Source organism: Xenopus laevis, chromosome 1S (assembly GCF_017654675.1).
Source record: "Xenopus laevis strain J_2021 chromosome 1S, Xenopus_laevis_v10.1, whole genome shotgun sequence".
NCBI lineage: Eukaryota > Metazoa > Chordata > Amphibia > Anura > Pipidae > Xenopus > Xenopus laevis.
The window spans coordinates 5,268,022-5,285,207 of record NC_054372.1 but is presented as its reverse complement, the minus strand read 5'-3'; the positions used below and the strand labels follow the sequence as shown (position 1 = coordinate 5,285,207).

The following is a 17,186-nucleotide window of genomic DNA, read 5'->3' as shown; positions in this document are numbered from 1 at the left end:
CACTATGGAACTGCTTTGTGACAGGCTATTGTGTCTCCTACTCAATATAACTGAAGGAGTCACAGTGGGACTTGGATTTTTACTATTAAGTGCTGTTCTTAGATCTACCAGGCAGCTGTTATCTGGTTACCTTATCTGGAAAAGAAGGGGTGATATCACTCCAACTTGCAGTAAAGAGTGACTAAAGTTTATGGGGCAAATTCACTAAGCGCCGAAGCGCCTAATGCTAGTGTCGATTCGCTAGCGTTGGTCATTTTCGTTACTTCGCAAATTCACTAACAAACGCTGGCGTAAATTTGCTAGTGTTACTTCGCACCCTTACGCCTGGCGAATATGTGCAACGGACGTAACTACGCAAATTCACTAACGCGCGCATTGTACTAAACGCTACCTTTTACGCTAGACTTCCTTCGCCACATCAGACCAGGCGAAGCGCAATAGAGTAGATAGGGATTGCTTCAAAAAAAGTTCAAATTATTTCTAAGTCCCAAAAAACGCTGGCGTTTTTTCTATATTATGGGTGATAGGCTGAAAAAGATCGAAAAATTTTTTGGGGCTCCCCTCCTTCCCCCCTACATTTCCTAACTCATGGCAACTTAACTATACAGTGGGCACATGTGTAGGGCAAAAAAAAAAATTTATTTGATGTTTTGAAGGTTTCCCAGGCATTTGTAGTGATTGTACGTATTCCTCCATTGAAATTTGAATTTGGAGCTGTATGCAAATTAACAATCGCTAGCGTAGCTTCGCTTAGCGAATCAACGCTAGCACAACTTTGCAACCTTACGCTATCCCTGAGCGCAATTTCGGATTTTAGTGAATTTGCGGAGCGCTGGCGAAACGAAGTGTGGCGAAGTTACGCCTGGCGCAACTACGAATCTAAGTAAATTTGCCCCTATCAGAGCACAAGTCACATGACTGCGTGCACTTGGGAAATTGACAATATGTCTAGCCCCATGTCAGACTTCAAAATCAAATATAAAAAAATAAGTTTGCTCTTTTGAAAAAGGGATTTCAATGCAGAATTCTGCTGGAGCAGCACTATTAACTGATGTGTTTGAGAAAAAAAAAAATGTTTTCCTATGACAGTATCCCTTTAAAGGCTGTCTGGCCTGTATTATGTTTGAGTAAAACCTTTTTACATTAAGTAAGGTGGTGCCTCAGGCTTAGGTTACACCGACTAAAGAACAAAGGAAATCTAATCTGGTGTAATAATGTTTTCTATGGAAGAAGTGACACAAGCCGCTCTCATTAGTGTTGATAATATTCTCACTGGCACCTAAAAAAAACTTTATTTTTTGCATATTAACAGAAAATGTCATTCTAAGTAACTTTGCAATATACATTAATAAACGTTTTCAAAGATGATATATTTGTAAATGTGATTGCTGGTTCTATCAGCCACCCTCCTTCTCTTTCCTCAACTACTTATACCACTGCAGAGTTAGTAGTCCTCTCTCATATTCCCATGATGCCTTGCATGATTTAATGTTGTTGTGGGAACTGGGAAGTATTGGCTGGAGAAGAGATACTGGTACATTGTTTTTGGAAAACGTATTAGGGAATAGCATATGACGGAACGCTTACACTTGCAAAAATAACCATAAAGTCATAGACAATTTGAATTGTTGTGTATTCATTCATTATGCAAAGAACAACAACTCTGGATACGTGTGACATCCATCTATATTTGTTGCATGTTGAGCCATTGTTAGTTATTTGAGTGCTATTAGTTAGTTATTGAGTTATTTGAGTGAGCATGCTGATGGAATGATCTGGGGGGAAAAAAATCAGTATAAGATATCCATATTAAATATTATATTTAAAGGGGAACTATTGCGAGAATTCTTCATCATACTGAAATAAGAAACTTTCTATATACAGGTATGGGATCAGTTATCCGGAAACCCATTATCCAGAAAGTTCCGAATTACGAAAAAGGCTGTCTCCCATGGACTTCATTATAATCAAATAATCCAAATTTTAAAAAATGTCCTTTTTCTCTGTAATAATAAAACAGTTGCTTGTACTTGATCCCAACCAAGATATAATTAATCCTTATTGGAAGCAAAACCAGCCTATTGGGTTTATTTCATGTTTATATGATTTTCTAGTAGACTTAAGGTGTGAAGATCCAAATTATGAAAAGACCCATTATCCAGAAAGCCCCAGGTCCCGTGTATTCTGGATAATAGATCCCATACCTGTACAATCAATAAAATATTCTGCATCGTTTCTGAAATAATCAAGTTTATATTCACTATTCCTCTCTGTCTCTGTTTCTCTTCATTCTGTCTTCATGCAGCAGTTGGGTGTCAGATATTCACTGACAGTTAGATCCAATATATCTTATAGGGGGGCTCCTTTCCCAGCAGATGTATTAGAGCTCACTCAAATAACTGATTCCGGTAAAAACAAAATGTAACAAAATAACTTGCTTTTGCACAAATCCTGCATGTAGAGAGACATGATGTCTGGTGAGTTTAATAGAGTGAGCTCTAATACATCTTCTAGGCAAAAGGAGCCCCCCTATAAGATATACAGGTATGGGACCTGTTATCCAGAATGCTCGGGACCTGAGGTTTACCGGATAACGGATCTTTGCGTAATTTGGGTCTTCATGCCTTAAGTCTACTAGAAATTCATTTAAACATTAAATAAAGCCAATAGGCTGGTTTTGCTTCCAATAAGGATTAATTATATCTTTGTTGGGATCAAGTACAAGCTACTGTTTTATTATTACAGAGAAAAAGGAAATCATTTTTAAAAATTTGGATTATTTGGATAAAATGGAGTCTATGGGAGACGGCTATTCCGTAATTCGGATATCGGGTTTCCGGATACGGGATCCTATACCTGTATTGGATCTAGCTGTCAATGAATATCTGACACCCAACTCCTACATGCAGTGTCGGACTGGCCCGGCGGGACACCGGGAAAAAACCCGGTGGGCCCCGACCCTCGTGGGCCCCTGCCGTGCCAGACCCCCTCTAATAGTATAAAAATTTTGAAAAAGTTTCCTGTGATGCGCATCGCATTGCCGCTTGCGCATGCGCATCGCCGCGTGCGCACCGAGAAGCGTCGCTTGCGCATGGCGGCGTTCGAGTAGGGGGGCGGGGGGCCCTGGACCAGCAGTCCCGGTGGGCCCCGGGCCCCCCAGTCCGACCCTGCCTACATGAAGAGATAATGAAGAGAAACAGATGCTGGGAGGGCTCAGTGAAGATAAACTTGATTATTTTAATAGTACAGAATTTTTAATTGATTGTATTTATAAGGTTTATTATTTCAGTATGATGAAGCTTATATCACATTTTTGTGATAGTTCCCTTACGATGCACTTAGAAACATGCACAGGGAGCCTGCACATTCAGGACAGCACTCTAAGGGTAGAACTACACTGACGACTTCCATACGTTTTCAGCGGATCCGACATGCTGCACCAAAACGCAGGCGTCAAGTTGAATGCAATGGTAAATAAGGTAAAAAGCAATGTCGGATGATGTCGCAGCATTCATCCCACACAACATGACTGCAGATGTGCATGCTGCATCTTACAGACTTGTCCGATGAACGCTGCGAAAAGATCCGACATTTGTATTTACCTTATTTTTGAAGTCTGTGTTTTGGCGCAGCACGTCGGATCCACCAAAAACGTATGGAAGTCGTCCGTGTAGTTCTACCCTTAGAACGGTGGAAAAAAATTGTCCCTGGTTTTGATTATTCGGGAACTTGACAATTCAATGGATTTATGACTTCAGTGACCCTTTTTTTCTATTTATACATGCAAGTGGCCCAGTAGATGAAATGTTAGCCTTAGTGGCATGAAAGAGAACTTTTTCCTTGTCCTTTCTTATATGCAAATTACATTCTCCTCATGTCTTTCTAAGAATATAGGGTCTAATTTGTTTTATTTTTCTTACTAATCAATCTTGTCCCCAACTGATTGAAGCAGGTTGTTATAGTTCAGCATCAGCATTTGTAGGTTTCTACCAGCAGGTGCTATAAATGCTGCTGCATCATGCTGGAGAAAATGCCTATGAGCGCTTTGTGCTCACATTGATCTATGCTCTCTTATTAGTTTCAGGATTTGGATGTCACTAGACAATTACTCCTCAAGGGCTCCAAAGAATTTTGCGCATGAAATCCAATTTATCATTGAATATCGTGTCCATATTATTGAAAATGTGGAGAAGCACTCCTTATGGGATAAAGAATGGTCTGGCCAATTAGACGATAATAAAACGGCAAAAATAAAAGTCTAACCCCCAAATGTAATAAAATGCACTAAGTTTGCCCAAGAGTAGTAACCTATAGCAACCAATAAGATGGCTGCTTTTAAACAGGTGACCAATAAATGCTACCTGCTGTTTGGTTGCTATGAGTTACTGCCCATGGGCAAACTTAGTGCCTTTTACTACATAACCCCTTATGAATACATTTATTCATGTTAATCATATTTATGTTAAAAAAAATCATTTTGGTGTCAGTGTTTTTTTAATATCAAATTACAAGTTCGAATCTCCAGAGCGTTGTATTCCCAGGGTGTCACAAAAATCTTTTGTAAAATACTACACTATATTATGGGGCCGATTCACTAAGGGTCGAATATCGAGGTTTAATTAACCCTCGATATTCGACTAGGAACTAAAATCCTTCGACTTCGAATATCGAAGTCGAAGGATTTAGCGCAGATAGTACGATTGAACGATCGAAGGATAATTCCTTCGATCGAACGATAAAATCCTTCGAATCGAATGAAATGAAACAAAAGGAATATCCTTCGATCAAAAAAAGTTAGCCAAGCCTATGGGGACCTTCCCCATAGGCTAACATTGACTTCGGTAGCTTTTAGATGCCGAACTAGGGGGTCGAAGTTTTTTTTAAAGAGACAGTACTTCGACTATCGAATGGTCGAATAGTCGAACGATTTTTAGTTCGAATCCTTCGATTCAAAGTCGTAGTCGAAGTAGCCCATTCGATGGTCGAAGTAGCCCAAAAAAAACTTTGAAATTCGAAGTTTTTTACCTTCGAATCCTTCACTCGAAGTTAGTGAATCGGCCCCCTATATGTATTTTCTGTTTTTTTTCCCCTCAATAATCTGGTTTTTGAGGTATACAGCGATCCAATCTTGGATAGTGTTTTTTAATGGCATCGATTAGAGTTTAGTCCTGAGAATACAGCAGGTTATTTATAGTGTAGTGGAAAACACCATAAAGTACAGCAACTGACAAGAAATCACTTTATATATAGAAGGAAATGTTCTGTTTATGGAAACTTCTCCCTTACTTGGAAACATTTTGCCTTTTGTGCATCTCTTGCCAGAAGGGATATTAAAATCCTAATATTAGCAGTTAATGATGGTTTATAATAAGGCTGAAATGAGCTTCACAGCTCCAGCATGTACAGAGCAACCCCGTATAACACATGTTTTACCATCAGCAATATTTTGCTCTCAAGCTGGGATAACTACCCTGCTTCTCTACCCAGTGAGAGCTTTACAAAAGAGCAGCTTTAGGTAAGGGAAAACTTCACTTCTTGACTGTGCAGGCCGCACAGTGTATACTATATGGACAAAAGAGTCTGGAAATATTTTCTAATTAATTCTTGGAATTGGCGTTTTAAGCCACATCCAATATTACCAAAACAGGTGCAACTATATCACGTAATGGCATTTTTGAGGATTATATTCTCAATATACTTCGTTGATGGCCTTTTCCTGTTTTAGCACAATAATCCCCCCATGTACAAAGCCCGAACATGAACCCAACTGTGGGATACATTGGAATCTGACTAGATCTAGGCCTGGTCCTTAAAGGGGACCCGTCACCCAAAAAAATTATTCAAAATCCTATTTCATCACATTAGTCAAGCAAAATGAACTTTAATTACACTATATAAATGATTTGAATCTTGCTTCCTTCAGTCTGGGATTTCAAAATTATAACAAGCAGGCAGCAGCCATTTTGTGGACACTGTTATTAAGACAAGCCTTGTATCTTCTCAGAATCTTGTTTGTGCACCAGAATAGGGGACCTGATGTCCATCCCCATGTCCTGGTTACACAATTAAATGGTTAAGAGAACAGGGGAATGTGGGGAGAGCAGTGACATGTAGGAAGTGCTGAATGGAAAGTGAAAGTAATTGTCTGCCCCGCCTCTATGCCACGGGCATAGAGGAGTGGTAGACAATCTTTGATTGACAGCTGAGATGTTTAAATGAGCTTACAACAGCTATGAATGCTTTAATAAAAAATAGAAATTGGATTTCTTGTTTAGTTTGAAAAGGACTTTTATTATACAGATTTTTGTGTCTGGGTGACAGGTCCACTTTAACAGCAATGCAAATGTCTTCAATGGAAGCAAGTCCAACAAAGACTGTTCCAGCATCTAGTGGAAAGTCACCTAAAGGGTAATGGCGGTTTTAGCAAAGAGAGGAACATGTTTAACCAGTAACGTGACTACGCTGCGATGGACCTTTTAACTTAAATGTGCAGAGGTTCATATGAACATATAGTTAGGGGCACATTTACTTAGTTCGAGTGAAGGAATAGAAAAAAAAAAACGTCGAATTTCGAATGATTTTTTTGGCTACTTCGACCATCGAATTGGTTCCTTCGACTTCGAATCAAACGATTCGAACTAAAAATCGTTTGACTATTCAACCAGTCGATAGTCGAAGTACTGTTTCTTTAAAAAAAAACTTTGACCCCCTACTTCGGCAAGTAAAGGTGCAATGTTAGCCCATGGGGAAGGTCCCCATAGGCTTTCTAAGATTTTTTTGTTGTAGAAAAATCGTTCGATCGATGGATTAAAATCCTTCGAATCTATCAATTTGAAGGATTTAATCGTTCGATCGAACTGGTTACTTCGACCACGACTTCAAATCGAACGATTCAAACTAAAAATCGTTCGACTATTCGACCAGTCGATAGTCGAAGTACTGTTTGTTTAAAAAAAAAAACTTCGACCCCCTACTTCGGTAAGTAAAGGTGCAATGTTAGCCCATGGGGAAGGTCCCCATAGGCTTTCTAAGCTTTTTTTTGGTCGTAGAAAAATCGTTCGATCGATGGATTAAAATCCTTCGAATCGTTCAATTTGAAGGATTTAATCGTTCGATCGAACTGGTTACTTCGACCACGACTTCAAATCGAACGATTCAAACTAAAAATCGTTCGACTATTTGACCAGTCGATAGTCGAAGTACTGTTTGTTTAAAAAAAAAAACTTCGACCCCCTACTTCGGCAAGTAAAGGTGCAATGTTAGCCCATGGGGAAGGTCCCCATAGGCTTTCTAAGCTTTTTTTGGTCGTAGAAAAATCGTTTGATGGATTAAAATCCTTCGAATCGATCAATTTGAAGGATTTAATCGTTTGAACGAACGATTTTTCGTTCGATCAAACTAATTGCGGTAGATCCATCGACTTCGATATTCGAAGTTGAAGTTTTTATCTTCGGCAGTCGAATATCGAGTGTTAATTAACCCTCGATATTCGACTCTATGTAAATCTGCCCCTTAATGTGCAGTCAGAGAAGTTGCACAGGAGCCTGTCAGGCCCCCCTCCAACCTTAAAGGGATACCGTCATGGGGAAAAAAAAATTTTTTCAAAATGAATCAGTTAATAGTGCTGCTCCAGAATTCTGCACTGAAATCCATTTCTCAACAGATTTTTTTATATTCAATTCTGAAATCTGGCATGGGGCTAGACATTTTGTCAATTTCCCAGCTGCCCCTAGTCATGTGACTTGTGCCTGCACTTTAGGAGAGAAACGCTTTGTGGCAGGCTGCTGTTTTTAATTCTCAACTGATTCGTAACTGATTCGTAACTGAATGTGTCTCAGTGGGACATGGGTTTTTACTATTGAGTGTTGTTCTTAGATCTACCAGGCAACTGTTATCTTGTGTTAGAGAGCTGTTATCTGGTTACCTTCCCATTGTTCTGTTGTTTGGCTGCTGGGGGGGGGAAGGAAGGGGGGTGATATCACTCCAACTTGCAGTACAGCAGTAAAGAGTGATTGAAGTTTATCAGAGCACAGGTCACATGACTGGGGGAAGCTGGGAAATTGACAATATGTCTAGCCCCATGTCAGATTTCAAGACTGAATATAAAAAAATCTGTTTACTCTTTTGAGTAATGGATTTTAGTGCAGAATTCTGCTGGAGCAGCACTATTAACTGATTCATTTTGAAAAACATTTTTTTTCCCATGACCGTATCCCTTTAAACAGAGAATGGTGTCGTTTGCATTGCCAGTGCTCTGTGCCTTTTCCTGATTCTTTGTGGCAGCAGCAGACATTCAGAGCCAACGCAAAACATTAGGAAAATTATACATTTTGAAGTTGTGTTCGTGAGTAACCAAATAACATTTGTGTGCTTTTCATGGAGAAAATCACACGAGGATGTGAATGTTTATTGTCTGCACAAAAAAGCAGTTCTGCTACTGAATGTCTTCTGTGTATGTTTCAGGAGACAGTCACATTAGGTTGTGAATGTATATTCCATGCAGATAAGAGAAACTGCAGTTATTAATATCAGGGTTTTGTAGATGGACTTTTCATTTGGCGGTAGGATTTTTTTGATTGGCTTCTAGTAAATAAATTGCAAGAAGCTGATACGTGAGAGTATTACATGTGCACAAATCAATCAGTACCAAGATCCAATCATATGATCCATGTATTTGTGAAACTCATGGTATTTAGGTTTTATTTTATGTTATTAATGATTTACAGGCTACTATCTCACTTTTAACCGCAACATTCCCTTTTGCCTAAGGATATGTGTTACATTTATTAGTCACTCTGTTACACCCACAGCGATTACAGCTTTCGTCGAGATTCATCCTCTTTAGTAGCAAATGTCATTTCATGTGTTTCCAGTAGTCTTTTAATTAGTGTCTTCTATTTTTCTGGTCTGTGTAGTAAAAAAATCCGAAGCAGTGGCGGTCTATTTCCTCACTGCTGTTTTCTGTTTCCAAGATCAACTTGTACTTGTAGGTGTCACATTCCTGAAATTGCTAAAAGGCACTTATTATGCCCTCTGAAGCCACATTACAGAAGTGGAAAGTGATGGAGCATATCTTTCTTTAATTATATTTCTGATGATTTGTTCATTGGCACAAAAAGTGCTGATTGATAAATGTGGGCTGTGATCGGTTCACAATAGACTGTCAGATTGGAAACAGTTCTGAGGTTTAGAGGGACTTGGATGTGTGAGGTCCAGTGTACAAGGGAAAATGGTTTCCCATTAGGGTTTTCACCTCACCCCTTAAAAGGAGAAGGAAAGGCTTGGTGCAAATGTTAGGCACCCCCAAGTGAAGTATTGCGATAGCTGCGAAGCCGTCGATTGTGAACTTTGGCGGGTTAGGGAATTTGCCCCCATTTGTGTTAGTTTTTAAAGGAAAAGGAAAGGCTTGGTGCACTTGGATATGCCAAATGTTAGGCACCCCCAAGTGATTGCAGTTACTTACCTGAAACCCCAGGCTGGTGCTCCTATCAGCATAAAACTGCACCGGCCCGCGGTTATTCCAGCGAGCACCACGGAGCGATCCTCCGGCTTCTTCTTTCCATCGCGCGCTGCGTAGAACCAGAACCCGAACTTTAACTAAAAAGTCGCTATTTCTTTCTACTGCACATGTTTGCCCCGGGAAATTTGAAGAAAGAAGAAGCCAGAAGAGAATCGCTCTGTGGTGCTCACTGGTATAACCCAGGGCCGGAGCAGTTTTCTGCTGATAGAAGCACCGGCTTGGGGTTTCAGGTAAGTAAATACAATCACTTGGGGGTGCCTAACATTTGGCATATCCAAGTGCACCAAGCCTTTCCTTTTCCTTAAAAAACAAACACAAATGGGGTCAAATTACCTAACCCGCGAAAGTTCACAATCGACGGCTTCGCAACACTTTGTCAGGTGTAAATTCGCTATGACAATGCTAATTAACTGAAGTGCGAAGTTGCGCTCGCTAGGCGTTACTTCACAATCAAAGCAACGATGCACTAACGGCGGGAAATGATAAAGTTACATGGACGTATATGTTGCAGCAAATACATTACATTACACAAGCCCAGGGAACCTTAATAAATAAAATAAAGTTGTTAGCCCACTGTATAGTTTATGTTCCATATGTTAGAAAATGTAGGGGGGAACTCGGTTAACCAAAAACATTTTTAAGGACTTTTGCAGCCTATCACTCAGATAAAAAAAAAAGACACCAGCATTTTTTGGGACTTAGAAAAATTTTGCACTAAAAATTGAGGAAGATCTATTGCACTTCAACTGGTCTGAGCTGGCGAAGGCAAGTCTGGCGAAAGAGGTAACTTTCAGTAAAATCCGCATCTCGGCTGGAGTTACGTCCATGCGCCAGAGCGAAAAATTGCCTGGCGATATAGCGTGAATGGCTGCTATCGTCTGTCTCTTTCGCTAGCGAAGTTACGCCTGCCCCCGTTAGGAAATCTGCGAAGTGCATGAATGACGTCACGCTGGCCAATTTTCGCTAGCGTTAGTCACTTCTCCCTTTAGGAAATCTGCCCCATGGAATCCACAGCCTGCGTGGCTAATTAGCAATTCATTTAGATGCATGGTTGCACATAAATCAGTTCAGTCTGCAGCAGGATTCTATATGTGTTTGGTTTTCAATGTGTAACATTGTGTCAGAGATATATATTTGTACTGACATTTGGAAACATTCATGTAAGTATTTCCTTTTTAAGGCCACATGTATTTTCACTGTACTGCAGTGGTATCTTTGCTGACTTGCAGTGCTAGGGTTCGATTCCAACCAGGGTTATATCTTCCAGGAATTTGTATGTTCTGTCAGTTTCTTCCTGTCCTCCAAAACAATATGGGCAGGTTAATTGGCTCCTGATACAATTGATCCTAGTGTGTGCATGTGAAAGGGACTAGATTGTACCCCCCACTGGAGGGGCTGGTATGAATGATGTATAATCTCTGTAAAGTGCAGTGTATTATATTAGTACAGGTATGGGACCTGTTATTAAGAATGCTCGGGACCTGGGGTCTTTTGGAAAATGAATCTTTCTGTAATTTGGATCTTCATACCTTAAGTCTACTAGAAAATCATGTAAACATTAAATAAAGCCAATAGGCTGGTTTTGCTTCCAATAAGGATTAATTATATCTTAGTTGGGATCAAGTACAAGTTACTGTTTTATTATTACACAGAAAAAAGGAAATAATTTTTTAATATTTAGATTATTCCGATTAAATAGAGTATATGGGAGATGGCCATTCTGTAATTCTGAGCTTTCTGGATAACTGGTTTCCAGATAACGAATCCCATACCTGTACAGTGAGCAAGCTGATTAGTAAGGCAGGTCTCAGTATGAACAGATTCTCCTGCCAAACTTTCTGTTTATATTCATGTCAACAAGCTTTACAAGTGATTCACCCTATTTGTAGCATGCAAGTATTTGCGAAGTATAATGTAACATGATTTGAAGATTAAGGTTATCTTCCTGGCACCTGAAATTCATAAGTCTTGGATGCGTGCTGTACACCAGGGTTGCCCAAAAAGTCTGCATCTACCATTAGACCATTAGTTGGTGATCAGTAGATCTCAAGACTTGCATTCAGATATTTATTCTGTTATGGTTGCATAAGAAACAGTTGTTAAATATAGCAATATACATCTTCTCAAAAATCAATATAATATTTATCTAATATTTTCCATGGATCAGAAAGCTAACACTGCTTTTATGGGTGTAGATCATAATGGAACAACATCACTAAAAGAAGACCTCACATTAGTAAAGCATGGGCACTCCTGCTGTACGTTTACTGCATAGAATTTGTTTGGTGATTTATTCTTACCTTTCCCCCATCTGTTTTAGTTGCAGTCGTCTGAGAAATATACAAGAGCTCCTCAACAAAAAAAGCAAATCGACTCCAGATGGAATTCTCTGCATCTTAGGTCAGTATTTCTGGTGTCCTAAATCGGAAGAGAAAATATCAATCCACAATAAAAAATGCTGAAGCTTATGTTTCAGAAAAACAGCAAAAAGTAACACATAACAGACACATACTTGATCTTTGGAACATTGAAATGTTTAGGTCGGTCTTTGTAACTCTTTTTAAAAAACAATAAAATTTAAATGTACGTACAAAATAAGCCTGGATGCATGCTTCCTTCTAAAGCAGATCCTGCATCCCAAAGCATATTTTATTTGTACCCTATACACAAAAAAAAGTAAAGAAACGCAAGCAACAAGAATATAAGGGGTCACTGGGAAACTGTGAGCATGCAGCTATCAAATATGGAACCCAATGTACTTCTGTGATGGGTTTTATTCAGTGGCCAGATCTTGCTATTGATTTCCTTTATGGCCATTAGCTGGAGCTACATTAATTGTGCCCTGCAATTGTCCCTAAGATTTATCAAAATAAAAAGGGTATGCTGTAAAGGTTATTCAATCAGTTTGAATCTATGCATGAGTCTGTTTTCTATGGATCATTTTTACACTTTCCTTTATTGAGGCAAGCAATGTGTCAGCCATTACTTCAAGACATGCATATACATGTATGGGACCTGTTGTCCCGAATGCTCGGGGCCTCTGGTTTTCCAGAAAACAGATCTTTCCCTAATTTGGATCTCTATACCTTAAGTCTACTAGAGAATCATGTCAAGTACAAGCTACTTATTTATTATTACAGAGAAGGGAAATCATTTTTAAAAATTTGGATTATTTGATTATAATGGAGTCTATGGAAGACGACCTTTCCGTAATTCAGAGCTTCCTGGATAATGGGTGTAAATGCAGAAACTCCCACCCATATGTATAAATGCAAGGGCACATAAGCTATATCCTTATTCAGTGATATGTGATGGCATACCGTAATAATACAATAAAACTATGTATATAGGTATATGATTCATTATCCAGAAACCCATTATCCAGAAAGCTCCGAATTATGGAAAGACCGTCTCCCATAGACCCCATTATAATAAAATAATCTAAATTTCTAAAAATTATTTCCTCTTTCTGTGCAATAATAAAACAGTAACTTGTACGTGATCCCAACTAAGATATAATTAATCCTTATTGGAGGCAAAACCAGCCGATTGGGTTTATTTAATGTTTATACGATTTTCTAGTAGATTAAGGTATGAAGAGCTAAATTACGGAAAACTCTGTTATCCAGAAGGCTCCGGGTCCCAAGCATTCTGGATAACAGGTCCCATACCTGTATTTATATATATCATATGATCTGTAAACATTCAAGGCCTCAGTCTTCTATTAAGAAGAACATATGATTTGGGAGGTAAATTAAAATGACAACCTGAATTTTAAAGCAAATATCTTTTTCAGTAGTCCATGGCGCTTTAGCACTAAAAACCCAGTGCTGCAGCTTTAAACCAATACAGTTAATGAATACTGAGCAGCGGCATTCTGTTGAAACACATATTTATGTCTTCTGGTCATGCTAATTAGTGGTCTGTTCAGAGCAACAAGTGAGGTATTTGAGGAAAAGAACACGTCCCTCGGTTAAATGAGGCACCAGGGAGGTCTGTTTTGCTCTTTGTGCCCTTTTGTGAATTGAAATAGCAATGAAGTCAAGCAAGAATTGATTTGAATCTTTAATCTTGGGAATGCATGAATGGTCAGAAAGTGAGTGTTTACTCTGACAATTATGAAAGATTTGTTAAAGAGGCAGGTATCCCAAAAAAAGAATTCTGCCTAATGAAGGAACCTAAAGAAACTTTGTAATATACATTTGTTACAGATTGTTTGTGGTTTTAACATTATTTGTTGATAACTGCTATAGAAAACAGCACCTGATCCTGGTAATTTTAAATATTTGAACCATTATCTCTTAAAATACATGAGTGATACTCAGAGTTCCCTGTATAACTCAGCCTGCAGCCTTGTGTCTTTATATGGTCACAGAACAACCCCTCAGTGACTTCTAATATCCTTATCATTTACAGTAGGGGGTACATTATCCCTTATAATACATGAGTGATACTCAGAGTTCCCTGTATAACTCAGCCTGCAGCCATGTGCCTTTATATGGTCACAGAACAACCCCTCAGTGACTTCTAATATCCTTATCATTTACAGTAGGGGGTACATTATCCCTTATAATACATGAGTGATACTCAGAGTTCCCTGTATAACTCAGCCTGCAGCCTTGTGCCTTTATATGGTCACAGAACAACCCCTCAGTGACTTCTAATATCCTTATTTACAGTAGGGGGTACATTATCCCTTCTAATACATGAGTGATACTCGGAGTTCCCTGTATAACTCAGCCTGCAGTCTTGTGCCTTTATATGGTCACAGAACAACCCCTCAGTGACTTCTAATATCCTTATCATTTACAGTAGGGGGTACATTATCCCTTATAATACATGAGTGATACCCAGAGTTCCCTGTATAACTCAGCCTGCAGCCTTGTGCCTTTATATGGTCACAGAACAACCCCTCAGTGACTTCTAATATCCTTATCATTTACAGTAGGGGGTACATTGTCCCTTATAATACATGAGTGATACTCAGAGTTCCCTGTATAACTCAGCCTGCAGCCTTGTGTCTTTATATGGTCACAGAACAACCCCTCAGTGACTTCTAATATCCTTATCACTTACAGTAGGGGGTACATTATCCCTTATAATACATGAGTGATACTCAGAGTTCCCTGTATAACTCAGCCTGCAGCCTTGTGCCTTTATATGGTCACAGAACAACCCCTCAGTGACTTCTAATATCCTTATCATTTACAGTAGGGGGTACATTATCCCTTATAATACATGAGTGATACTCAGAGTTCCCTGTATAACTCAGCCTGCAGCCTTGTGCCTTTATATGGTCACAGAACAACCCCTCAGTGACTTCTAATATCCTTATCATTTACAGTAGGGGGTACATTATCCCTTATAATACATGAGTGATACTCAGAGTTCCCTGTATAACTCAGCCTGCAGCCTTGTGCCTTTATATGGTCACAGAACAACCCCTCAGTGACTTCTAATATCCTTATCATTTACAGTAGGGGGTACATTATCCCTTATAATACATGAGTGATACTCAGAGTTCCCTGTATAACTCAGCCTGCAGCCTTGTGCCTTTATATGGTCACAGAACAACCCCTCAGTGACTTCTAATATCCTTATCATTTACAGTAGGGGGTACATTATCCCTTATAATACATGAGTGATACTCAGAGTTCCCTGTATAACTCAGCCTGCAGCCTTGTGCCTTTATATGGTCACAGAACAACCCCTCAGTGACTTCTAATATCCTTATCATTTACAGTAGGGGGTACATTATCCCTTATAATACATGAGTGATACTCAGAGTTCCCTGTATAACTCAGCCTGCAGCCTTGTGCCTTTATATGGTCACAGAACAACCCCTCAGTGACTTCTAATATCCTTATCATTTACAGTAGGGGGTACATTATCCCTTATAATACATGAGTGATACTCAGAGTTCCCTGTATAACTCAGCCTGCAGCCTTGTGCCTTTATATGGTCACAGAACAACCCCTCAGTGACTTCTAATATCCTTATCATTTACAGTAGGGGGTACATTATCCCTTATAATACATGAGTGATACTCAGAGTTCCCTGTATAACTCAGCCTGCAGCCTTGTGCCTTTATATGGTCACAGAACAACCCCTCAGTGACTTCTAATATCCTTATCATTTACAGTAGGGGGTACATTATCCCTTATAATACATGAGTGATACTCAGAGTTCCCTGTATAACTCAGCCTGCAGCCTTGTGCCTTTATATGGTCACAGAACAACCCCTCAGTGACTTCTAATATCCTTATCATTTACAGTAGGGGGTACATTATCCCTTATAATACATGAGTGATACTCAGAGTTCCCTGTATAACTCAGCCTGCAGCCTTGTGCCTTTATATGGTCACAGAACAACCCCTCAGTGACTTCTAATATCCTTATCATTTACAGTAGGAGGTACATTATCCCTACTTCAACTATCCAAAGTGCTTATTTGTTGCAGCTTTCTGTATTATTTTTGTGCTGGTTTTCCCCATTGCAGGGAATATGGTTACAGACTGGAGAATCAGTGCAGAAGCATTCCAAACATTTATTTTTTATTTTTATTTGCAGAATTGCATTGATTTCATGTGTTCTCATCTGCAAATTCCGATATATATGTCAAGCTTTTACAGTAACTTGTTCCTTATTGCTTTTTAATGATCAGGAATTGACAGTCGGTACAATGAAGGGTGCAAGGATCTTGCAAATTACCTGCTGTTTGACTTGTATAACCAAAGAAACACAGACTTTGAAAGAACAGCATTTCCTGAAGAAGTCCTGGATGGTAAGATAATCTGAAGGTCTCTCTGTGAGTCGAGGAATTCAAGGGCTGTTCTATTTATTCATATGCTCTGCAGGCACTTCAGTGAATATTTCTCCTGTTCTTTTTTGCAGATGTGATAATACTTATAAAGTCAGATAGCGTTCATCTCTATTGTAATCCTGTGAATTACACTTACATACTGCCACTTGTGGGCTGTTGGAGAAACTTGCATATCCATTGCATGTCAGATGGGGAGGTGAGTATCTCTACACTAATGAGACTGTCAGGTTTGGATGCACTATGACAATTATATGTGCCGTACAGAACTGCGGGTGTCATTTCATTATATTTTTGGGACTGCCATGCTTGATATATATGCTGAACAGAAAGTGTTTTATCTCTTTCCCATTTATTAAAGGGGAACTATCGCGAAAATGAAAATTTTAATTTAGCTTCCTCATAGTGAAATAAGAGACTATCTAAATACAATCAATTAGAAATTCTGCATCGTTTCTGAAATAATCAAGTTTATTGTCACTATTCCTCTCTCAGCATCTGTTTGTCTTCATTCTGTCTTCATGCAGCAGTTGGGTGTCAGATATTCATTGACAGTTAGATCCAATATATCTTATAGGGGGGCTCCTTTCCAAGCATGTATTAGAGCTCACTCAAATAACTGATTCAAGTACAAACAAAATAACTGCCTTTTGCACAAATTCTGCATGTAGAGAGACATGATGTCTGGTGATTTTAATAGAGTGACCTCTAATACATCTTTTAGGCAAAAGGAGTCCCCCCCACTTACCTTATTCCTGCCACGTGCGATTTGACGCCGGTGTTTTGTCACAGCGCATTGGATCACACAAATGTCTGTGTGGTCCTACCCTCATGTGGCGAATAGTC

General features: G+C 39.2%; 1 protein-coding gene across 1 annotated transcript in view; it reads left to right on the top strand.

Moving 5' to 3' along the window:
• dnaaf9.S (dynein axonemal assembly factor 9 S homeolog) overlaps nt 1–17,186 on the top strand; it is an 84,571-nt gene that overhangs the window by 13,201 nt on the left and 54,184 nt on the right. Inside the window, exons 2-4 of the mRNA XM_018242969.2 lie at nt 11,841–11,920; nt 16,185–16,304; nt 16,415–16,539. Of these exons, the coding sequence (XP_018098458.1) occupies nt 11,841–11,920; nt 16,185–16,304; nt 16,415–16,539 (325 nt within the window). The remainder of the gene's footprint in view (nt 1–11,840; nt 11,921–16,184; nt 16,305–16,414; nt 16,540–17,186) is intronic.